General features: G+C 45.8%; 1 protein-coding gene across 2 annotated transcripts in view; it reads right to left on the bottom strand.

Moving 5' to 3' along the window:
- The window catches only part of RAP1B (RAP1B, member of RAS oncogene family), a 495,913-nt gene that overhangs the window by 282,626 nt on the left and 187,067 nt on the right, over positions 1-26,220 (bottom strand). For both annotated transcript variants that reach the window (XM_078676580.1, XM_078676587.1), the window contains one exon: positions 9,187-9,255. In XM_078676580.1, coding sequence (XP_078532706.1) covers positions 9,187-9,255 — 69 coding nt within the window. The remainder of the gene's footprint in view (positions 1-9,186; positions 9,256-26,220) is intronic.

Here is a 26,220-nt window from a genome sequence, read left to right as displayed (position 1 = left end):
TCTGGTGAAGAATTGGCTTGGTAGTTTGGTCTGCCCTGTTCCCATGATGCACTGGGCCAGGGACAGACTAATTTGCATATAGCCAGGTTCTGAGCTGGGATGGGGCAGTGAGATAAATAACGGTGATGGATCAAGCCCTGATCTTTGGACTGGGTAAGAGTGGTCTGCTTAATTCAGACACTCTATTCATCACCACCCCCTTTTCTGTATCGTTTTTGGCCACTATAGGTGTGGCAGGGTATACTCAGACATGAGTCCCTTTCTCACTGCTCCATCAGGATTCAAGCAAGCCGGGCCGAAGAGGCTGAAATGCCAGAAACCGGTCCCCGGTAGCTTGTCTCCTTTCTGGTGAAGAATTGGCTTGGTAGTTTGGTCTGCCCTGTTCCCATGATGCACTGGGCCAGGGACAGACTAATTTGCATATAGCCAGGTTCTGAGCTGGGATGGGACAGTGAGATAAATAACGGTGATGGATCAAGCCCTGATCTTTGGACTGGGTAAGAGTGGTCTGCTTAATTCAGACACTCTATTCATCACCACCCCCTTTTCTGTATCGTTTTTGGCCACTATAGGTGTGGCAGGGTATACTCAGACATGAGTCCCTTTCTCACTGCTCCATCAGGATTCAAGCAAGCCGGGCCGAAGAGGCTGAAATGCCAGAAACCGGTCCCCGGTAGCTTGTCTCCTTTCTGGTGAAGAATTGGCTAGGTAGTTTGGTCTGCCCTGTTCCCATGATGCACTGGGCCAGGGACAGACTAATTTGCATATAGCCAGGTTCTGAGCTGGGATGGGGCAGTGAGATAAATAACGGTGATGGATCAAGCTCTGATCTTTGGACTGGGTAAGAGTGGTCTGCTTAATTCAGACACTCTATTCATCACCACCCCCTTTTCTGTATCGTTTTTGGCCACTATAGGTGTGGCAGGGTATACTCAGACATGAGTCCCTTTCTCACTGCTCCATCAGGATTCAAGCAAGCCGGGCCGAAGAGGCTGAAATGCCAGAAACCGGTCCCTGGTAGCTTGTCTCCTTTCTGGTGAAGAATTGGCTTGGTAGTTTGGTCTGCCCTGTTCCCATGATGCACTGGGCCAGGGACAGACTAATTTGCATATAGCCAGGTTCTGAGCTGGGATGGGGCCGTGAGATAAATAACGGTGATGGATCAAGCCCTGATCTTTGGACTGGGTAAGAGTGGTCTGCTTAATTCAGACACTCTGTTCATCACCACCCCCTTTTCTGTATCGTGATTGATGACTCAACAGATCTGATATCTGATTGTGAATTCCTGGGAGGTGTTCTACAGTCAGGTGTATGTTTTGAGGGATGGCCCATCTCCAAATGTTCTGTGCAAGCTGGGACAGTTGCAGAGAGTGTGCCCCCCCCTGTTTTTGTATATAATACATAGCTGTCATATTGTCCGTCCGGATTAGAACAGCTTTGTTTTGTACTTGAAAAGTTTTGAGTGCTAGGAAAATCGCTAGCAACTCCAGATGATTGATGTGGAACAGTTTTTGTTGGCTGTTCCATTGTCCTTGAGTGGTATAATGCAGGAGATGGGCTCCGCATCCAGTGAGGGATGCATCTGTTGTGAGCACTATTTGTGGAACAGGTTCTAGGAACGGCCGTCCCTTTGTCAATTTTTTGGGTGTTCCACCATTGCAGAGAGCGATATGTACGGCTGTCTACCAACACCAGGTCTGTGAGCGGACCTTGAGCCTGATTCCACTGTTGTGCTAGACATTCTTGTAGTGGGCGCATTTGCAGTCTTGCGTGAGGAACTATGAAGATGCAAGACGCCATCATGCCTATTAGTTTCATGAACACTCTGGCTTGAAGAGAGTGCTGGCATTGAAAAAGGGAGACTAAGCTCTGAATGCTTTGAATCCTGGCTTGACTGGGATACGCTAGAGCTGCCGATGTGTCTATGGTAGCTCCTAGATATTGGTGAACGTGCGAAGGCTCTAGGTGCGGCTTGGTGTAGTTTATTGAAAACCCCAAGTCGTGTATTGTTTGTTTTGTGTGTTGTACACACTGGTTGAACGATCTTGCATTTATGAGCCAGTCGTCGAGGTAAGGGAGACATGTATCTGTTGTCTTCTGAGATGTGCTGCTACTACTGCTAAGCACTTTGTGAACACTCGTGGTGTTGTTGTGACCCCGAATGGAAGGACTTTGAACTGATAGTGTTGTCCTTGTATGACAAATCTTAGATACTTCCTGTGTGCAGGATGTATAGGAACATGAAAATAGGCGTCCTTTAGGTCTAGTGTTGTAAGAAAGTCTCCCTGTTGTAGTAATGGGAGTACTTGTTGTAAAGTGATCATGTGAAAATGATCTGATTGAATATAGTGGTTTAGGGGCCTGAGGTCGAGGTTCAGTCTTAATGTCCCGTCCTTTTTGGGTATTAGGAAATACAGGGAGTAGACTCCTGTTCCTTGTTCCTGTAAGGGGACCTTTTGAATAGCATCTTATTGTAGAAGTGCTATAACTTCCTGTTGAAGCAGAGTTATGTGTTCTGTGGACATTGTACGCTGCCTGGGTGGTATGTTTGGGGGGGTTGCTGTGAGCTCTAGGCAGTAACCATGTTGGATAATTTGTCTTATCCATCTGTCTGTTGTGATGGAATTCCAGACAGGTAGGAACTGTGATAATCTGCCCCCCACAGGAGTGGAATGCTGTAGGGGAGGCAGAGGGAAGTCACTGTTTGGGAGTGGAAGAGGAGCGGTTGTTATTACCTCTACCTCTTCCCTTATGGTTGTTGCCTCTGTACCCTCCTCTAAAGTAACCTTTATTAGAGGGGGTTTGTGTATGTGTTTTAAAAGATGATGTGTTATCCGCGCCGGTTTGCTTAGAGCCTCCTCTATAAGAGGAGCGACAAAAAGAACTTCTAGTCTGGGTGAATTGTAATGCACCCATAGACTTAGCAGTGTCTGTTTCCTTTTTCATTTTCTCTAGTGTATTATCTACCTCTGGTCCAAACAACTGGTTCTGATTGAAGGGTTGGTTGAGGATGGTAGTTTGTACCTCTGGCTTGAAACCGGAAATGCGTAACCATGCATGACATCTGAGGATAACACTAGTGTTAACTGCCCTGGACGCTGTGTCAGCTACGTCTAGTGCGCATTTAATTGAGGCATTAGATATTAATTTGCCTTCCTGTAAGAGCTCTGCTGCCAGATCTTTGTATTGATCTGGTAGGTGTTCCATTAATTTTTCTAATTGGTCGTAGTGAGCCCTATTGTAGCGTGAGATTAAGGCTTGTGTGTTTGCTATGCGCCATATGTTTGTTGCCTGTGCAGCAATCAGTTTCCCTGACGCATCAATTATTTTTGATTCCTTGTCAGGCGGGGTGTATCACCAGAAGTCTGGGAATTGGCTCTTTTACGTACATTTGACACCACTAAAGAGTCCAATGGCAGATGTCCCTTAATGTAGACTGGATCAGCTGGTGCTGGTCTATACTTTTTCTCTATTCTGGGATTTAGTACCCTACACCTTACTGGATCTTTAAAAATCTCTGGAGCATGTTTAATGACCCCTTTGATCATAGGTAGTATTTGAGTAGATCTTTGTGACTGCTCAAAAGTGTCTAATAAGAAATCCTCCTCAATGGCATCAGAGTGCATTGGAACTCCGTGGTAAAGTGCAGCTCTGTTTAATAGATGATTGAACCCAATACTATCTTCTGGAGGGGAAGGTTTTGTTGGGTAGTATTGAGGGTCAGGGATGTCTGGTGCATTATTTGGTTGGAAATTATATGCATCATCCTCTTTGGGATATTCTGGGTTGACATCCTCATCTAAAGGGTATGTATGTGTCTCTGGTACATCATTCCCCCCACCTAAGTCCTACTCTTCGTCAGTGTGGTGTGATGATGCAGGAGATTGAGCAGGAGAAGTTATAGGCTCAATATATGGAGTGATAGGTGAGGAAGAAGGTGAAGGAGAAGAAGGGTGCATTGGAGAAGTTACACAGTCCTTTTTGGCAGGAACCACAGTTGGAAGTGGTGTGTCTGCTGGTCTTTTTTTGTGAGGAATTGCTTCCACATGTCCAGTTTTTGGATTGATATAGACCTTTTTCTGTTTTGGATCTGGTCCAAATAGATCTTCCTCTTGTATAATCCTCTTCGGAGCCGATTTCTTAGGTGCCGATAGTGGTTGTTTAGTATTTTTTGCCTTAGGAGGAGTGATTGAGTCCTGTGGCAATTTCTTCGGTGCCGAAGGTGGTTTAGGCTTGTCTGTATCAGGCTCGTGGTCTTTGGTACCGCTATGGAAGATTTCGGCATGGAGACAGGTTTTGTTGGGCCTGCAGCGCCGGAGTCTATCTTCCCGTCTTTGTTTTTGGAACCGGATGGTTTCGGAGTCGAAGCTTTTGGGTCCGTTCCTGTTTATGTGTTCGGCAGCGATGTCTGTTTAGGTGCCGAAGAGTCTTTGGGCGCCGAAGGGCGTGTTAGCTTCGGTGCCGAAGAGTCCTTCGGTGTCGAAGGATGTTTCGGTGCCAATGGAGGAGGTGGAATTGGCACATATGTTTTTTGCGGTGTCGAGGCACTGGAAGGCGTAGTCTTTTTCCTCGGAGCCGAGCCCGAAGGCGGGGCGTTGGAGGGTAAATTTCGTTCTCGACTGGGCCCCATGGGCGGAGTGCTGACCATTGCCTTTGGTTTGGGCAGTGTCTGTTGTGCAGGGGCAGAGGTACTCACGGGTTGTCGAGATGGAATCGATGGAATCTGCTCCCGATATGATCTGGAGATCAGGCGAGTCTTCCTCGGCAAGGAGTGGAGCCTTGTCCTCGGAGATATCTTCGAGTGGGTTCTCGTCCTCGGAGACGTATTCTTCGACGATCTCCTCCTCAAAGATGGCCTCCGGTGCTGGCGCTGATCTCCTCATCTCGTGTCGACGGGCCCTCCGATCCCGAATGGTCTTTTTCGATCGGAAGGAGGCACAGGCTGTGCAGGTCGACTCGTCGTGTTCTGGCGAGAGACAGAGGTTGCAAACCTCGTGATGATGGCTATAAGGGAATTTTGCTCGACATACCGGGCATCTCTTGAATGGAGTTCTGTCCATGAGGCGTAAGCCGTACGGCGACGATAGGCCCAACGGCCCGCGTCGACGCACCGGGATGTAGCTGTGATGTCGAAAGGTTTATTCGATGTCGAAAGTTGGTTGTCTAAAATGTTCGCTTCGAAATTGACGAAAAGTCTCTTTTCTGGCCGGAGCGGAAAACTTTCATCCGAACCCAGTGGCGGAAAAAAACAATCTGAGGATGGAGTCGATGACCATGCGCAGTATTGTTCAAGGGAGGAGTCACCTATCTCTTGACTTCAATGACTTCTTCCAAGAAGACAACAACCTGCAATCATCCGAGCCCGACACCAGGTGGCGATCTATTACTAAGTGTACAATCTGCAGCTCATATGCCTCGAACTATTTGTTTCCATGGACACAGCGGGATAGCCGGCAGCGTGTGCCTGCATCAGTTTCAAAGTCGTGAAAAAAACCAGCTCAGTTACAGCAATGTGGTCCCACTGGCTAGATGAGGGGGGCAACTGGAAAAACACTGTTCTTGCTGGTATGTATGGCGACCATAGTCTGGGGCCCTACAGATGAGAGGGAAAGCCTTCTCCTCGTCGTGCTTCAACATCCTGCGAATGCTATGCAAGATCTTCCGATGGATCCCCACCGAAACCAGGAAGACGGTCACCCAGGCCCTCGTCACCAGCCGGCTGGACTACGGCAACTCCCTCTACGCCGGTACCACCGCCAAACTCCAGAAGAGACTCCAGCGGATCCAGAACACCTCAGCACGACTCATCCTGGACATCCCCCACCGCAGCCACATCTCCGGACACCTGAGAGACCTGCACTGGCTCCCGGTCAACAAAAGAATCACCTTCCGGCTCCTCACCCACGCACACAAAGCCCTACACAACCAAGGACCAGGATACCTCAACAGCCGCCTCAACTTCTACGCTCCCACGCGCCAGCTTCGATCGACCAGCCACGCCCTCGCCGCCGTCCCCCGCATCCGAAGAGCCACCACAGGAGGAAGGGCCTTCTCCTACCTGGCCGCCAAGACTTGGAACTCCCTCCCGACCCACCTCCGCCTGACCCAGGACCACCTCGCCTTCAGGAAGCAGCTCAAGACCTGGCTGTTCGAGCAGTAGCGGACCCCCCCCCCCAGCGCCTTGAGACCCTCCGGGCGAGTAGCGCGCTATACAAATGTTCTGATTGATTGATTGATTGAAAGGAGTACTTGAGACCTTGCCGCAAGTGAATAGACTGGTCTGCCATCTCCGGGAGAGAGCGGGCCAGGGGGGGTAATACGGAGGGTGCCATGCGCATCTGACCTGGATGTCTGGCTCAAGAGACCCTTTGTGCAAATCGATCAGACTATGGCTATTGTCAGCTGGCAAGACGGGGGGGGGGGGGCTATTCTGTCTGATCTCTAATCCGTGGAAAGGTTAATCAACATGCATGATGCGTTTGAGGTTTTTGGGTTGGGGCCCAGTTTCTTCCCAAAACAAAATTAGCAACCACGGGCAGACAAATCTGGCCCTAGTTCCCTCAGGCCCCTGAACACTGGCCACTAAGCTATCTATGGCAGCAGGCCAGAAACTAATCACACAACTGTATTAGGCACTGCGGGCTGATAAGCCAGTAACGCCTCTGAAGGTTGAGGATATTTGGCAACAGTATAGTGATGACCCTACTACAGCTAAGGAATAATCCACAATACACAATGGAGTGCGGGAGGTATCAACCAAAACAGGCTTTAAAAGCTTATACAGTACATCATCATTCATATCACTTACCTTCCCCCCCCAAACAGAAGACATATCCGGCAAGAGACCCTGGGTGTGTGCGCAATTTAAAAGTACAATGGCAGACATTTTTCATGTGGTGCGGCAATGACCTATTATGCTGAAATTTTGGGTTGAGATCTCAGAACAGCTTAACAGGGCTAAGGGCTGGATGGTCTCCCTCTTGACTAAACAATGCCTACTGGGCCTACTCACCAAAAAGAAAAAGAAATAAATAGAAATAGAGTAGAAAAGTCATGATACTTGGACTTGCTTTAGCAAAGCGATGCATTACCATCAAACGGCCCAAGATAATGACATGGCAACAAGACTTACGTGAGTGGGCAGGAGCAGAGGAGGTCCATAGGAGTAAGGTGAGACGTGGTGAGAAACTGGATGACGACCTGCTCGCCTGGGGAGTCATGATAGACGCCCTGACTGACCCTCTGGATACCAGGCCCCCGTGATGAACATGGCGGAGACCAATGGGAGGCTCCTGGCATACGCGCTAGATTATGTTCAAGTAGTATCTTGAACTGCTGCCAAATGGGCGGGGGGAGGGGTGTAGACCGCTCATGCCTGCCCTCAGATGAAACACTGCAATTAAAAGAAGAGCTGCTGGCCCATATTTAATGGCCTGGATAATGGAGGACAGGGGGTTGAGGTCGTTTCTGTTTTTTCATATTTTACAGTTGATGTGAATTTAGATAAATTGAGTCTATACTAGATGGTTGCTGCTATTTTTGACTTTGCATGATGCATTGCAACAAATTCTTTGATATTGAGGATTTATCCCTAGCCTGGTAGTTCAGTTTGTAATAATATGAGTTGATTGCTTGTATTTGCACTCTTAGAAATGACAATAAAAATAGCCCCAAAAACATTGTCAATTTGGGTTGGGGGGGTTCTCCAGAATTCCTAGAACCCTGTCAACCAAAGTACTCCAGCAAACTAAAAGGACTCACCAAATGGTGGTAAACGACAACACCCATCATGAGAACAGAGAAGAAAAGATGCAATTCCGTGCCCAACTGCCCAACCATTAGCTGGCGAAATAATGTGCATGTGATTACTGAAAAAATTCATGCTGCAAAACTGTATCTTCAGACCAACTAACTACATTATCTGGGAATTCAAGTAGTACAGACATTACTTGTTCAAATAATTCTGAATTATCAATGCCTGGAACAAACGTAAAATTAAAATGTCAAGTACTCATTACTTTGAATAGTCTTCCTGAGGAATGTCTGATCCACAGCACTAAGCCAAGAATGGTAGATGAAAGAGGAGCACAATACCTGCCTTCCTCAACTGAGTATTCATTTTTCACGTTCTGTTTCAATTAAGTGGTCTCTTGCAGTAAACTGTGAATGAATATGCCAATAGGGACATCAAACCCTACATATGAATTTCCTGTAAGTGTCTTCTACTGTTTACCTTAAAGCTTCACTGCAAGTTACAGTATCTACAATCCTACGTATGGGGAACTTGATTTATCTCCATAGCCACAATGCTATATGTGTGTGTTAACACAAGTACTGCCCAAGCAAAAGGGTCAATCATGTGAATAGTCATAAGAGGCTCTTATCATATGACAGGATGGCCATTCTCGCTGTAAAGCCCCAGCAACACTAAAGCCAGGCCTGCATCTGTACACAACGCTTCACATGGGGTAACAAGTACCAATCACTGCTGAGGATAGCAAAGAGAACTAGGATCCCCAGTCCGGATACAGAGATAACAGACGGGCCACCAGACAATGCGAGTGCAGGTTGGCCATGCAGGCTCACCAGCCCCCGACAAACAAGGGGCCAGAACTCTACACAGACTAGCAGAGCAGAAGGCAGCAGTGTGTGGACTGCAGCGTGCTTACACCTTCTGCAGCAGGTGGTGGTCCTGCAGTCTTCAAGAGAATAATGGGATGGATTCCCAATTACCCCGGAGACCTCAGCAGGGTGCATCAAGTACACTGATCCTCCAGAACATGCCAAATTGGTACGTTTACCCATACCAAACCAAATCGTCACATTGTGGGGCACCATTGGCAGAGAAGTCGAGGTGCAGTTTGGACAGCTAAAATGAGGGCATTCAGTCGAGTTCCAAATAATGGGAAGATGCAGGATTTTTAAGAGCCAAGAAGAGAGAAGACTTGGCTGCGTTAGAGATGTAGTAAGTTTGAGACAGTGACAGTTTATCTTTATTGAAGACAGACTGTACTCTATAGCTAACACCTGCCTACGATTAGACCTAGGTATTAAAGATATCTATGGTAGCTTATACTTACAGCACTCTCTAATAGGGGTAAGTTTAACTGATCACTCATGCTCTAAACTAAGGAATATTGTGTTAAACTATAATTATCCTGGACTTAAATATATTTCCATACGTACCTTTCTATAAGAGTCTTCTATTGTCGGGTCATATTTTTCAACAAATATTCCTTGAACAAACTGTACAGTCTGCGAGAAATGCAAAAATGAAACAGGATAAACATTAGTGTTTTGCAGAATGTAACTACTGTGTGTCACGCAATAACTGTTTCAATGCAACGCTTTGCCCAACAAAATCCTACCATTCAAACAAGGGCCACTTTCATTTCTTACTGGTCCAAAACGTGGAAGATTAAAAAGTATCCATTTGCTGTTAGCAAGAGATTTTGTTTTAGTTTCTCTCTCATCGTACGACCTTGGCAAAAATATGCACCAACTAAAAAGGGGGGCTTACAAATGAAAAACACTGAGATGGCCCAGGCCACATTCTGAAGCAATAAAGCAAACAGAGACCAAGAAAAACATGGGCCGACAATTAATTGAATAGCTATTTATGAGCGGATTTTTTGTCAATATAACATAGGAGCAAATCAGGACAATGGCTTCTTGAAATGTGCACATTAAAAGTGCCATCAAATCATGGGGCAGATAGCAACTTTTAAAATAAATTTATACCCAGCGTTATACTTGTGCGGTCTCACTGCATTTCAATAAGGGTAAGAGAAAGAAAATATAAAGAAAGAAAAAAGAAAAAAGAAAAAATCTTCCTTACCTGCTGTAACTATCTTTCTATTGGATACTCTATCGACCTGCGGATTTCTTATCTGTAGAGTAATCCCAAACGCATGATGCTTAAACTTTAAAGCTCTCACGTTGCCAGAAGATGGCGCTAGCTTCGTATCGAAGTTGGAAATTGTGTCAGATGATTTCACCGAAGCCATATAGCACCCTCCCCGGCGCAACAAATGCAGTTTCTATCTATTTTTTTTGCCCATCTTTCAAGGTCAACGGACGCACTGACATTCATAAAGTGCTGCAGTAGTAATCCATGAAACGGGGAGGTGGGGGAGTCCGTGAGGAATCCGCAGGTAAAGAGTATATAACAGAAAGATCGTCAACAGAGTTAAGTAACATTTGCTTCCTATGGATACCTCTACCTGCAGGTTCCTCACCCGTAGAGCAGATTGCAGAGCAACCTAGGAGTAGAGTTGATGGATGGCTATACTAGGAAATATTGAAAAACGGATCTGGCAAAGTGTCTTTCTCTGTGTACTTCGGAATCCATGTAGTAGTGGTTTGCTAAAGTGTGCAAAGATGCCCACAGTAGCCACCTTGCATATTTCTGCAATTGGAACTCCTCTAGTAAGAGCACAAGTGGTGGATCTGGCTTTGCACATCTCCATAGGGAACTTCAAGAGAGACGGCTTGTTTGAAAGACAGAGGAACTCTGACACACGCAGCCAAATACCCCTTGAGAGAGCCAATCGCACAACCCCTCTGGACAAGGAAAAGCGCAAACTGCAAGATCTGAGACAACTTAGGCTGCAAGGGGTCTACATTGTTGCCCATGCACCATACAAAGCTGTCCCATCTGCCAGAGTAAACCAATTTGGTGTTGCGGCACCGCACTGATAGAATGATGGCAACCACTTCCGGCAGCAACTGGAAGGAAGTCAGATGTCACTGCTCAATCTCCAGGCATGAAGGTGGGGGGCTCGGAGACTGGGATGCAGTACCATTTCTTCCGACTGAGAGAGAAGGTCTGGTCTGAATGGCAGCTTCAGCTGGGTCACAAGTGAAATGGCAAAGGCGATGAGGATAACTTGGGCCCAGGCTTGGTGAATCGTCCTCGGAACCCAATAAATCAAGGGTACGAGGAGTAAGGAGAGGGAAAGAAGGAGAGGCTGAGGCTGAGGGAAAAAGCAAGAGGGAGAGAAAGAGGGAGAGGAAGAGGGACAGGGAAGGGGAGGAGGAGAGGGGGAAGGGGTAGGGAGGGGGAGGGGCGAGGGAGGGGCGAGGGAGGGGGAGGAGGAGGGGGGAGGGAGGGAGAAGGGGAGGGGGAGGGGAAGAGGAAGAGACAGAGGGAGAGGGGTATAGAGAGAGTTAGAGAGCGAGAGAGCTCAAGAGAAATGATGAGATGAGATTGATAGGCCTGCAGTCCTAAGAAACAACAAATAACTGTGGGTCTAATGATACGTTCAAGACATGCTATGCATAGCTGGCTATGTGTCTGCTGCTACTGTTTACGTAGAGGACAGACTGGACAATCAACCACTGTGAAAAATGTCCATCAGTTACTCATTTTCGGGCTCCCAGTACATCATCTGGTCTACTCCACAGTAGTATAACCACCACTCTATCCCCATAGATATATATTGGAGAAATATAGTGGTGGATGAATGTCTGGTAAGTTTTTTTCATTTGTGAGTAACGGAAAGCAGTGCATAAAAAATAAGTGCAAAGGGAAAAATATAAGTGTAAGATTGGATAGTGCATACAATCATTACTTTATTCTAAGGTCATGCACCTCCAATGTTAAAAACAACAATAGTGCAAAAAAGTCAGGTGGTTCAAACAAATACCTTCTGACTGGGCTATCTGGTCGACATGTTTCTGCGGGTAATGGTCATATATTATACCAACCGCTTCCTCAGGACCCATAAACTTAATTGCTACTGCATAACGTGATAATGTGTGAAAAAACAACAGGACATTTGTGAACAGAAAAAAGTGTCACCTGTACACTTCCATTTTCCTCCTGTGAAAGTCCGGTTGAAATAAAGCCAGCATGTCAACATGTAATGAAATATAAACAATAATAACACCTTCATTAGTAAGGGCTATACAAGCGATATCGCTATAATCATATCAGTACTGTATCTGGGTCAAATGACCCTAGTATGAATCACATTGTATCTAAAATCAATGCCTCACCTTAAATTGTAAGGGGAATTGCCTCACCTCACCTGGCAAACAGCTCAGGAAAATGAAGCCCCGCTCTAAAAATGCAGAAAATGTATACAAAGATCAATATTAAAAAACAATATTAAAAAACCTGTGTCGGGTCAAGGCAGAGACAAGCCTGTGGGATGCTCAGACAGCAAGCCACTAGGGGTCAATTGTCTTATCATTCCAAAATATTATTCCAAAGTATTAGGCCACATGGTTAATTGCAATGGTGTCAGGCATCAGATGTTGAGAGTAGCCAGTAATTGAATCCTGCTATTATTTCTTAATATCTGCCCTTTGCCTGTTAAGCCATCTTAACAGATAGCTATAGCGCATCCATGCATATCTTGTGTGCATTAAGATCTGCCGTGTGCGGCCAGAAGATAGAAATATATATTTCTGAGCGCGCGCTGTGTGTCACAGGACGCGTTCAGGCGCTGAATCTCAACGCGCTCAGTAGAAACACCGCTCGTCACAGTCTATGCCTAAGTATAACATGCAGAAGCGCATACGCTCGGATTAAATAAAGAGCGTCTAATCCATACCAGTAAAGAGTTAAACATAGCCCCTCCTGCGCCCTTACCTCTCCGTCGGTACTTCAAACAGTCAGCCGGGCTGTTTGGGGAGGTGCCGACGGGGGGGAGCGAACATTTCCTTATTGGTTCTGGGCCTGCGTCGTATGTCACGTGGACGGCGCCAGAAACTACCCGAGTTGCTGGGAGATGTAGTCATTAAGCCTCACGCATGCGTGCTCTGGCGCGCAGCAGAGGAAACTACACATGCACATGGGAAATGTAGTTTTTTGTAAGACAACCACTCGCAATGTGATTATAGAACTACAAAAAGTTGGTAAATGTAGTTCAGGACCGCCGCGAATACGCGGGTCAGTGTATTTACTATATTCCCAATGTTTTAGCAGCGCGTGTGGAATATATAAGCGCTCAAGGGGATGCTGAAACTGCCCAGAACTACGCCAGAACTACCAAAGTAGCTGGAAGATGTAGTCCAGAAGCCTCACGCATGTGTGCTCTGGCGCGCAGCAGTTGAAAACTACACAAACAAAAGGGAAATGTAGTTTATTGCAAGACCACCAAACGCAATGTGATTATAGAACTACAAAAAGTCGGGAAATGTAGTTCAGGACCACCGCGAGTACGCGGGTCAGTGTATTTAATATAATCCCAAATGTTTTAGCAGCGCGTATCAAATATATAAGCGCTCAAGATGATGCTGATCGTAAAAGGAACGTCATGGAGGAATGTCATCAGCAATTCCTTAGGGGTAGACTATAGTGTCCCAAGTCTCACTACGAGCACCCTCAGGAGTCAGGTAACTGAATGACCCTGTCCCAGTGGGATGGAGTCGGTGCGCAGATGATATAGATTCATAGCTGTGGGCAACCTTATAGTTATACCTCAGGATCCCAGCAGGAGGCCAGTCAGTCAAATGCCTTCACAGTCAAACCAGTATTCATGTGGTAATGATAGGGGAGCATTCCTACAGTGTCATCCATGGGATGTCTTCATTAAGCCCGCCTTTGTCGCAGTTGAGCTTATACACCCATTTCTGCTCGATCTTGAACAAGTGTCTTGATATATCTACAATATGCATGGGAATATTGGGTTGTTCCAAAACGGTCCATTCGAAGTCCGTAGGCTTGTGCCCCACTTGGATGAAATGATTCGTCAGTCTGGTCGATTGTTTCTTACATCTTATCGTACTCTTGTGTTCAGAGATCCTTGTTCTGATCTTCCGAGTAGTCATGCCGACATATCTCAGTGAGCACGGACAAGTGATAAGGTAGATGAGATTACTACTATTGCAGTTTGTGAACCGCTTTTGTTCCCACTCACGGTTCGTTCCTATGTCAATCGTGGAAGTGTGTCTTGTCTGTGGGCACGCGGCACAGTTGCCACACGGGTGATGTCCTGTCACAGGCGGCAGATCCCAAATTGTCCCAACTTGGTGGATTTCTTTAGGTGGAGGTCTGGTGTGTACCAGCTTGTCTCTTAAACTAGCTGCTCTTTTAAAAGCAAATAGTGGTTGAGGTAACAAGTCTTTCCCAGTGTTCAAGATCCTCCAATGCTTTTGTACTATCCGTTGGATTGCATTAGATCTTGTACTGAAAGTATTTACAAAAGTCATCCTTTCGTTCTTGACCTTGGGAACCGGTGGTTCGAGTAGTGCTTCTCTGTTATTATTAGCCGCTCTCTTCATCGAGCGTTTGATCAGTCTCTTAGGGTAACTACGTGCAGCCAGCTTCAGCGCCAGGTCAGCTGAATGTTTTATGGAATCCTCTTTAGTTGTACAATTCCGCTGTACTCGCAGAAACTGTCCGTAAGGTAGATTGTCGCGTAGCGATTTCGGATGGCAACTGGTGTATTGCAGTAAGGAATTGCGAGCCATCGGCTTTCTATATAATTCCGATTTCAAACCCTGTGGTGTTGCAGTGATCAAAAGGTCTAAAAACGCCAATGAATGTTGGCTGCTTTCCAATGTGAAGCGTAGATATCTGTTCTGGTCATTCAGCCACCTGTGAAACGCGTGGAGTGAGGACTCATCTCCTCGCCAAATCACCAAGATGTCGTCAATATATCTCTTCCACGAACATATTGATGTTGAAAAAGGGTTCTCATTGTTCAAGACACAGTCTTGTTCGAACTTATGCATATAGAGATTCGCCAGGGACGGAGCAAAAACGCTGCCCATACTTGTCCCGGACGTCTGTAGGTAGCACTGGCCCTCAAATTCAAAAAAGTTCTCCTTCATGGCTATTGTAGCCAAATCCATGATCAGGGAGATGGGTGTCATTGAATCCCACGTTTGTTCACCCAGTAGCGTCTCAATCGCCTCTAGTGTTTCATTCTGAGGGATAGAGGTATAGAGTGACTCGACGTCAAAGGATACCAGGTGATCTGTCAAATTGTTGAATTCGAGGTCTGGTAGCAGTCTGAGTAGGTCCTTAGTATCTTGAAGGTAGGTGGGCATCAACTTCACCATGGGCCTCAGAAATACATCCACAAAGGTAGACAAGGGTTCTAATATAGACCCAATCCCTGAAATGATGGGCCTTCCTGGTGGTGGTCTCCTAGCCTTATGTATCTTTGGCAGGATATAGAAGTACGGTTTGACCGGATGTTGAATCGTCAAGTAGGCCGCTTCTTTGGTTGTTATCCAGCCTTCTGCCAGCGCCTCTTCAACAATGTGCCCAATGGTTGTCTTGAGTCTTGGTGTAGGGTCTTCAGTCAGTAGCTGGTATGAACATGTGTCTCCCAGTTGGCGTAGACACTCCTCCCTATAAGTGGTTGTGTCCAGGAGGACTGTGGCCCCACCCTTATCGGCTGATTTAATCGTGATTGAGCGATCATTAGCCAGGTCTTTAAGGGCGTGCTGTTCCAGTTTGGAGATATTCATAAATGGACTGTGCGGCTGTTTGAAGAGTTCTTGTACATCATGCTGTACGGCTTCCTCAAAGGTGACTACTTTAGCTGGAACCATTGCTGTTTGAGGGCTAAAGGTCGATGGATTTTTAAGTCCCGTATTTACAGGGACAATCTCTGTTTCTTCAGCCTTAGAGGAAAAGAAAAAGTGTAGCCTAACCTTCCGAAAAAATTTTGACATCTCAATTTGAGTCAAAAAGGGGTCACCTGCATTGGTACCCACAAAGCCAAGTCCTCGATTTAGTACTTTCTCTTCTAGTGAGGTTAGGTTGCGCGAGCTGAGATTCACTACGAGGCTGGTCCCGTGCTCTGACCCGCTTGTTCCTGGGGGATCTGCTTGCCGCTCCGGAGTCCCATTGCTTGTTGAGGGACATTCCATTGGACCTGACCTTGTCCTTGTCCTTGTGCTGTCCGGCGTCGTCCGCGGGACCTCCCCCTGCCAAACCCTAAAAAAGGCATGTTCTGGCCTGGATAGTATGGTACGGGTCCAAAGGGTTTCATCTGTTGCGGGACCTGAGGGGGCCCTTGCATCCAAGGATTAGGTGGCCACCAGGGGTTGAACTGGCCCTGATTGTAATTCTGTCCCCCTCTTTGTTTCCACTGGCCTCTCCCTCTTGGTTTTGTTGCTAAGTTGCTTTGATTGGAAGAGTCAGAATCAGTTGAATTGTCAGATGAGGATGTCCCATATGTGGAGCCTCCTCATCTGACAATTCAACTGATTCTGACTGGAAACAAAGAGGGGGACAGAATTACAATCAGGGCCAGTTCAACCCCTGGTGGCCACCTAATCCTTGGATGCAAGGGCCCCCTCAGGTCCCGCAACAGATGGGACCCTTTGGACCCGTACCATACTATCCAGGCCAGAACATGCCTTTTTTAGGGTTTGGCAGGGGGAGGTCCCGCGGACGACGCCGGACAGCACAAGGACAAGGACAAGGTCAGGTCCAATGGAATGTCCCTCAACAAGCAATGGGACTCCGGAGCGGCAAGCAGATCCCCCAGGAACAAGCGGGTCAGAGCACGGGACCAGCCTCGTAGTGAATCTCAGCTCGCGCAACCTAACCTCACTAGAAGAGAAAGTACTAAATCGAGGACTTGGCTTTGTGGGTACCAATGCAGGTGACCCCTTTTTGACTCAAATTGAGATGTCAAAATTTTTTCGGAAGGTTAGGCTACACTTTTTCTTTTCCTCTAAGGCTGAAGAAACAGATTGTCCCTGTAAATACGGGACTTAAAAATCCATCGACCTTTAGCCCTCAAACAGCAATGGTTCCAGCTAAAGTAGTCACCTTTGAGGAAGCCGTACAGCATGATGTACAAGAACTCTTCAAACAGCCGCACAGTCCATTTATGAATATCTCCAAACTGGAACAGCACGCCCTTAAAGACCTGGCTAATGATCGCTCAATCACGATTAAATCAGCCGATAAGGGTGGGGCCACAGTCCTCCTGGACACAACCACTTATAGGGAGGAGTGTCTACGCCAACTGGGAGACACATGTTCATACCAGCTACTGACTGAAGACCCTACACCAAGACTCAAGACAACCATTGGGCACATTGTTGAAGAGGCGCTGGCAGAAGGCTGGATAACAACCAAAGAAGCGGCCTACTTGACGATTCAACATCCGGTCAAACCGTACTTCTATATCCTGCCAAAGATACATAAGGCTAGGAGACCACCACCAGGAAGGCCCATCATTTCAGGGATTGGGTCTATATTAGAACCCTTGTCTACCTTTGTGGATGTATTTCTGAGGCCCATGGTGAAGTTGATGCCCACCTACCTTCAAGATACTAAGGACCTACTCAGACTGCTACCAGACCTCGAATTCAACAATTTGACAGATCACCTGGTATCCTTTGACGTCGAGTCACTCTATACCTCTATCCCTCAGAATGAAACACTAGAGGCGATTGAGACGCTACTGGGTGAACAAACGTGGGATTCAATGACACCCATCTCCCTGATCATGGATTTGGCTACAATAGCCATGAAGGAGAACTTTTTTGAATTTGAGGGCCAGTGCTACCTACAGACGTCCGGGACAAGTATGGGCAGCGTTTTTGCTCCGTCCCTGGCGAATCTCTATATGCATAAGTTCGAACAAGACTGTGTCTTGAACAATGAGAACCCTTTTTCAACATCAATATGTTCGTGGAAGAGATATATTGACGACATCTTGGTGATTTGGCGAGGAGATGAGTCCTCACTCCACGCGTTTCACAGGTGGCTGAATGACCAGAACAGATATCTACGCTTCACATTGGAAAGCAGCCAACATTCATTGGCGTTTTTAGACCTTTTGATCACTGCAACACCACAGGGTTTGAAATCGGAATTATATAGAAAGCCGATGGCTCGCAATTCCTTACTGCAATACACCAGTTGCCATCCGAAATCGCTACGCGACAATCTACCTTACGGACAGTTTCTGCGAGTACAGCGGAATTGTACAACTAAAGAGGATTCCATAAAACATTCAGCTGACCTGGCGCTGAAGCTGGCTGCACGTAGTTACCCTAAGAGACTGATCAAACGCTCGATGAAGAGAGCGGCTAATAATAACAGAGAAGCACTACTCGAACCACCGGTTCCCAAGGTCAAGAACGAAAGGATGACTTTTGTAAATACTTTCAGTACAAGATCTAATGCAATCCAATGGATAGTACAAAAGCATTGGAGGATCTTGAACACTGGGAAAGACTCGTTACCTCAACCACTATTTGCTTTTAAAAGAGCAGCTAGTTTAAGAGACAAGCTGGTACACACCAGACCTCCACCTAAAGAAATCCACCAAGTTGGGACAATTTGGGATCTGCCGCCTGTGACAGGACATCACCCGTGTGGCAACTGTGCCGCGTGCCCACAGACAAGACACACTTCCACGATTGACATAGGAACGAACCGTGAGTGGGAACAAAAGCGGTTCACAAACTGCAATAGTAGTAATCTCATCTACCTTATCACTTGTCCGTGCTCACTGAGATATGTCGGCATGACTACTCGGAAGATCAGAACAAGGATCTCTGAACACAAGAGTACGATAAGATGTAAGAAACAATCGACCAGACTGACGAATCATTTCATCCAAGTGGGGCACAAGCCTACGGACTTCGAATGGACCGTTTTGGAACAACCCAATATTCCCATGCATATTGTAGATATATCAAGACACTTGTTCAAGATCGAGCAGAAATGGGTGTATAAGCTCAACTGCGACAAAGGCGGGCTTAATGAAGACATCCCATGGATGACACTGTAGGAATGCTCCCCTATCATTACCACATGAATACTGGTTTGACTGTGAAGGCATTTGACTGACTGGCCTCCTGCTGGGATCCTGAGGTATAACTATAAGGTTGCCCACAGCTATGAATCTATATCATCTGCGCACCGACTCCATCCCACTGGGACAGGGTCATTCAGTTACCTGACTCCTGAGGGTGCTCGTAGTGAGACTTGGGACACTATAGTCTACCCCTAAGGAATTGCTGATGACATTCCTCCATGACGTTCCTTTTACGATCAGCATCATCTTGAGCGCTTATATATTTGATACGCGCTGCTAAAACATTTGGGATTATATTAAATACACTGACCCGCGTACTCGCGGTGGTCCTGAACTACATTTCCCGACTTTTTGTAGTTCTATAATCACATTGCGTTTGGTGGTCTTGCAATAAACTACATTTCCCTTTTGTTTGTGTAGTTTTCAACTGCTGCGCGCCAGAGCACACATGCATGAGGCTTCTGGACTACATCTTCCAGCTACTTTGGTAGTTCTGGCGTAGTTCTGGGCAGTTTCAGCATCCCCTTGAGCGCTTATATATTCCACACGCGCTGCTAAAACATTGGGAATATAGTAAATACACTGACCCGCGTATTCGCGGCGGTCCTGAACTACATTTACCAACTTTTTGTAGTTCTATAATCACATTGCGAGTGGTTGTCTTACAAAAAACTACATTTCCCATGTGCATGTGTAGTTTCCTCTGCTGCGCGCCAGAGCACGCATGCGTGAGGCTTAATGACTACATCTCCCAGCAACTCGGGTAGTTTCTGGCGCCGTCCACGTGACATACGACGCAGGCCCAGAACCAATAAGGAAATGTTCGCTCCCCCCCGTCGGCACCTCCCCAAACAGCCCGGCTGACTGTTTGAAGTACCGACGGAGAGGTAAGGGCGCAGGAGGGGCTATGTTTAACTCTTTACTGGTATGGATTAGACGCTCTTTATTTAATCCGAGCGTATGCGCTTCTGCATGTTATACTTAGGCATAGACTGTGACGAGCGGTGTTTCTACTGAGCGCGTTGAGATTCAGCGCCTGAACGCGTCCTGTGACACACAGCGCGCGCTCAGAAATATATATTTCTATCTTCTGGCCGCACACGGCAGATCTTAATGCACACAAGATATGCATGGATGCGCTATAGCTATCTGTTAAGATGGCTTAACAGGCAAAGGGCAGATATTAAGAAATAATAGCAGGATTCAATTATTGGCTACTCTCAACATCTGATGCCTGACACCATTGCAATTAACCATGTGGCCTAATACTTTGGAATAATATTTTGGAATGATAAGACAATTGACCCCTAGTGGCTTGCTGTCTGAGCATCCCACAGGCTTGTCTCTGCCTTGACCCGACACAGGTTTTTTAATATTGTTTTTTAATATTGATCTTTGTATACATTTTCTGCATTTTTAGAGCGGGGCTTCATTTTCCTGAGCTGTTTGCCAGGTGAGGTGAGGCAATTCCCCTTACAATTTAAGGTGAGGCATTGATTTTAGATACAATGTGATTCATACTAGGGTCATTTGACCCAGATACAGTACTGATATGATTATAGCGATATCGCTTGTATAGCCCTTACTAATGAAGGTGTTATTATTGTTTATATTTCATTACATGTTGACATGCTGGCTTTATTTCAACCGGACTTTCACAGGAGGAAAATGGAAGTGTACAGGTGACACTTTTTTCTGTTCACAAATGTCCTGTTGTTTTTTCACACATTATCACGTTATGCAGTAGCAATTAAGTTTATGGGTCCTGAGGAAGCGGTTGGTATAATATATGACCATTACCCGCAGAAACATGTCGACCAGATAGCCCAGTCAGAAGGTATTTGTTTGAACCACCTGACTTTTTTGCACTATTGTTGTTTTTAACATTGGAGGTGCATGACCTTAGAATAAAGTAATGATTGTATGCACTATCCAATCTTACACTTATATTTTTCCCTTTGCACTTATTTTTTATGCACTGCTTTCCGTTACTCACAAATGAAAAAAACTTACCAGACATTCATCCACCACTATATTTCTCCAATATATATCTATGGGGATAGAGTGGTGGTTATACTACTGTGGAGTAGACCAGATGATGTACTGGGAGCCCGAAAATGAGTAACTGATGGACATTTTTCACAGTGGTTGATTGTCCAGTCTGTCCTCTACGTAAACAGTAGCAGCAGACACATAGCCAGCTATGCATAGCATGTCTTGAACGTATCATTAGACCCACAGTTATTTGTTGTTTCTTAGTACTTGTGTGGGGGGTCATAACTGTGCCCGGGTCTCTAAATACTTCCCTTGAACCCTTAAATAATTGTTTGTTGATTGTAGGCCTGCAGTCCTGACAGGCTGATATGAAGAACCTGTTCTTCTGGAGACCAGAAGTCTTTGAATGCCAGAAGAACCTGTTCGACGAGACCAGAAGTCTCTGATCTCCAGATGAGCATCCCACCATGTGGGGGAGGTATTGGTCAACCCCATAATTGAAATGAGAGTGAAGTCCTTCTAGCAAGTCAGGTTTGCCTCGTTTCCCCATCAAACAACTTCCACCACAGTACTGAAGTCTGCCAGAACTCCCCTGTACTGTAGCCATTATCTGTGAAGGCTCACTGAAGGATCCTCACATCCCAACATGTGTGCATTGCTTGGAGAATGCAGGCAGCGAACAGACCCAGGAATCTCAGGAACGTCAGGAATGGAACGGGCATGCCTTATTGAAATGACAGGACCATCTCGTGTATATTTACAATCCTTTGAGGGGAGAGTAAAAGCGCAGAGAAAGGTGGTGTCCAGTACCGACCTTATAAATTGGAATTGTTGAGAGGGACACGGGTGAGATTTGAGCTCACTGATAGAAAAGCCCTGGTCAAACAGTAGGGACACTGTTGACTTCAGGTGGCGCAACACAACTTATGGTGGACTGCTTTGAGCCAGTAATCAGTTACAGGAAAACTGGGATTCCCGATCATCTGACATGACACATCCACTGCCATCACCTTGGTGAAGACTAGAGGTACCAATGTTAAACCAAAAAAGGGGGGGGGGGGTAAAACTAGTAGCTCGAAGAGCCAAGAAGAGGAAGACAAGAATGAGAAGGCTTTCTGGAGTGAACCACGGCCCTTACCTCTGGCGCGGTTTCTGCGGCTGGGAGGATGATTGTTGACAAAAGCAAAAGCCCTTGAAGGAACGCCAAACTGACAGTAGTCTCTATGGGGTTGAGGGTGCTGGTGACTTACAGATCGGACCTTCGGCTTGCAGGCCTTGAACCATTCTAGAACTGTGACTACTTTTTCCATGAATAAACTAGCATCATCAAAGAGGAGATCTATGGGGGCGTGGCTTGGATGCCGCGCAAGATGGCCGGCTAGGTACGGAGCTCCGCTACGCCGACGTACCTCACTGCTTTTTTCCCGATGTGAACGGGACTGCATATAAGCTATTTTGCCGAATTTCTTCAGCGGAAACTTGGAGGAACCGGCGGAGAGGTTTTGCGGCTTTCGGAGTGCCGTTTTTCACCCGTTTCTGCGATGTTCCTGCAGCTCCTCACGGACCCGCCATTTTGAGGACTCCTCACGCGCTGGCCACCGGACCTCTGCCTACAACTTGCATTTCAGAAGTCCTTGACTGATATGCGCCTCTTGGCAGATACAAACTGGAGGGTGAGCACTTTCAATGTATTTTGGTGACTTTTTTATTACATTTATCTGCGTTCTCTATCCTGAGAGTCTTCATTCAGTCGCTCGGCATGGCGTTTCCTTTGTGAGACCCTTCTCTTCAACAACCTTCGTATCTCACCGCCATTCCTCACAAATGCATTAATGCTGCTCTTCATGAATTTTCAGCTGACTTCTTGGGCTTTTTGTGCGATTCATCACGTCTCAGCCGCCTCATGACGCACTTTCACAATAAGCCATTCAGTGTTCTCTTCAGACAAATCCTCGGCGCTCTTAGTGCATCTTACTGATGTTTTTCTCTGGAGATTACTGCATTTTCTTCTCCTCATGTGCTGAACACTTTCTCTCATAGGGGCGCCTTGTTCACCTTATGCCAAGAGGTCTGTTGGTCACATTTTGGTCACATTGTCAAAGGGCTTAAGATAACTTTTTGGTGGCAGTAGTCATTTTATGGTGGAACTACGTAAACCTAAATTTGTATTCACTTCATCTGGGAGTGCTTCGGTGGGTTCCTCAACTGGCGCATCTCAGTCGACTCAATCCACTAAAATGTCGAATTCTGCCTCTCAGAAAGCCACTTCGGCTCACTCATCTTCCAGTAGGCCTTCTCCACCGAATCCTCCTGGCAAACGTCTTAAACAAAATTCCCCTACACCGGAAGATAGTCCTTCCTCCTCTTCTATCGATCAAATTTTAGAAGAGCTTCGGGCAATGCGTCCCTTTGTCAAGGAGACAAGCAAGGATATGCAGCTTCTCAAAGACAAATGGGAGACCATGGATGCTCGTCTTTCTTCTGTTGAGCTACAGCTTCCTGAGGTGCAATCCAACTCGAAACGTATTGTTGCATTAGAAAAGACTGTCCTTTCTCTACAAAAGCATACGGAGGATTTGGAGAATCGTAACAGAAGGAACAACCTACGTATTTATAATTTGCCGGAAAATATTGAGGGGGACAATCCAGTGACTTTCTTTACCACTTTCCTACCGAAGCTTTTGGATTTACCCCCCTCTACAGCCATTAGTATACAGAGAGCCCATAGACTTGGCGCCAGAACAGATTCAGCCTCCAAACCTCGTGGAGTCATTATCCTCTTTTTGAAGTTCACAGATCTTCTAGCGATTCTTTCAGCAGCAAGGAACAAGAAACAATTGACTTGGCAAGGTCAACGGATTTATTTCTCTCAGGATGTCTCTAATGCCACTGCTTCCAGACGTAAGGAGTTTCTAGCCATGCGTCCTTCTTTGAGATCCCTAGGAGCAAGATATGGCCTGTTTCATCCTTGTACCTTCAGAGTCACCTACCGGAATAAGACTTGGTCATTTCAAGAACCTGGTGAACTGCGGAATTTCCTCTTGTTGCAGAGTGAAGAAGGGATGGACGCCTCTTCTTCTACCTCAAACAGTGGCTGAACTGTTCTTCTTGTCTTCATATATTGTTTTATATTAGTGTTTCATGTCCTCTTCTATACTCCTATTCTTCGCCTCCATCTTCTCATCGTCTCTATCTTCTTTCCCTATAACTGCGTATGTTCTTCATCCTTTTCCTTTCTAAATTCTAGATGTATACTTTTTGTTACATGTTTTGTAAGTTAACAATTTCTCCTTTCTCCCCATGCAGATATGTGTCGATTGCTCCCTTCACCATCTTGTTCCATCCTCTGTTCCTTATTGTGAGGTCTCTGTGTGGTTCTGTTCCTGGTCCTGGCCCACCCGTCTTGTAACGCATCACCACTTCCCCACCTCCCCCTGTTGTGTATTTCCCCCTTCAGGTATGTTCAATACAGTCATCCTTTTGGATTTGTACTGTCTTCTATGCTTTCTCTCTTTTCTTTCTTCTCCTTCTTTTGCTGACCCTTTTTCCTTTTCCCTACCTCTTTCTCTTCCCCCTTCTCATTTTCTTCTTCTTCCTATCCTTCCTTCTACCTTTTTAAAGAATTTCATAGTTTTTACCGCTTTAATGTTTGAATTATTAATCGTACAGTATGTTTTTGCACTCTTCAAGCTTGAACAGTTTTTTTACTCTTTATCTTCAAAGTTGTTTCATGGAATGTAAAAGGTTTTAATCACCCTATTAAACGGCAAAGAGTACTCTCCCACCTATCCACTTATGATCCTGATATTGTTCTTATTCAAGAAACCCATCTTTCCGAGGTTGAATCCTCAAAGCTAAAGAGATTGTGGGTTGGAACGGTTTTGTTTTCTCCGGCTTCTAATAAAAAGAACGGGGTTGCTATTCCGATTCATAAACGCCTTCAGTGTAAAGTACTACTTGAGGAAAAGGATGATGAGGGTCGTTGGATTTTGGCTAAGTTACTCATTAATGATATCCCCCTTACTGTGTTCAATGTTTATGGCCCTACATGCTTTGATTCCTCTTTTTGGCCCTCCATTACAGCAAAATGTGTTCAATATAAAGATGATTCTTTCCTGTTAGGTGGAGACTGTAATCAAATTGTAGATCCGTTTTTGGATCGTAGATCCTCTGTTCGTTTTTCTCCTCACAAACCCCATAAGCAGTTCCTGACACCATCACCCAAGTACATCTTGTAGACTCATGGAGACTCACTCACCCAGACATTATAGACTTTTCCTTTTTCTCCCCCCCTCATGCTTCCTTCTCTCGTTTGGACTACATCTTTCTGTCCTCATCCTTGTCTCAACACCTTCTCTCCTCTTCTATTGAACCTATCGTTATCTCTGATCACGCTCCTATTATCACTGTATTTGACCTACTTCCCCCTACTCCTAAATCTTCTCGATGGCGCTTTAATTCTTCTCTTCTTACTGATCCTCTTTTTTCCTCCTCTTTTTGCTCTTTCACCTCTGAATTTTTCCAACTTAACTCTCAACCTGATACCCCTCCTCATGTTCTTTGGGATTCCTTCAAGGCCACAGCCCGCGGTTTCATTATCGATTTTGTATCTAAAAAGAAGAAAAAATTCCTTCAAAAACGAAAAGTTACCCTTGCACACATTAAGTCGTTAGAACATCAATTCTATACCTCTTCCCCTAATCATATGTCTCCTGAACTCCTTAAGGCTAAAATTGCTTTCAACAAGCTTACTACCGACTCCGCTTCCTCTTTTCTTCTACGGAGCAGTGCACGATATTATGGGGGTCGCAATAAATCCGGTAAATTATTGGCGAATTATCTAAAATCGCGTAAGGAGCGAACTAATATTGACTCTATTTATTCCAATTCTAATGTTCTTCTACATACAAATGCAGAAATTTTGGACCAATTTCACTCTTTTTATGGCTCTTTATATTCTCCCGAAAATCCCCCTACTCCAGAGCTTGTCCAATCTTATTTTGATAATCTACCCACGCCTGACACTTCCCAACTTAATTTTTCGGATATTGATACGGATCTCACTGTTTCTGAGGTGTCCACTGCTTTGTCCTCTCTTACTAAAGGCAAGACTCCCGGACCGGATGGCTTTCCAGTGGAGTTTTATTTGCACTTTTCTGATCTCCTCTTACCCAAACTTCTCTCTCTCTTTCAATCCTTTTGCTCTACTGGGTTGGCTCAAGGCTCATTTCAGGATGCTACCATCTGCCTTATTCCTAAAGAAGGTAGGGACCCTAAATTTTGTAAGAATTATCGCCCTATATCTTTAGTTAATGTGGACTACAAGATTTTTGCGAAGTTATTAGCCATCCGTCTTGACCCGTTTATGCCACATCTCATCGGAAAAGAGCAATGTGGTTTTGTTAAAGGCCGTCTTACCTCAGACAACTCCAGACTTTTCCTTAATGTTTTAAGTAAAGCCCCCTCGCTGTCAATC

Source organism: Lissotriton helveticus, chromosome 1_1 (genome assembly GCF_964261635.1).
Source record: "Lissotriton helveticus chromosome 1_1, aLisHel1.1, whole genome shotgun sequence".
Lineage (NCBI taxonomy): Eukaryota > Metazoa > Chordata > Amphibia > Caudata > Salamandridae > Lissotriton > Lissotriton helveticus.
This window is presented reverse-complemented; position numbering and strand designations above follow the sequence as displayed.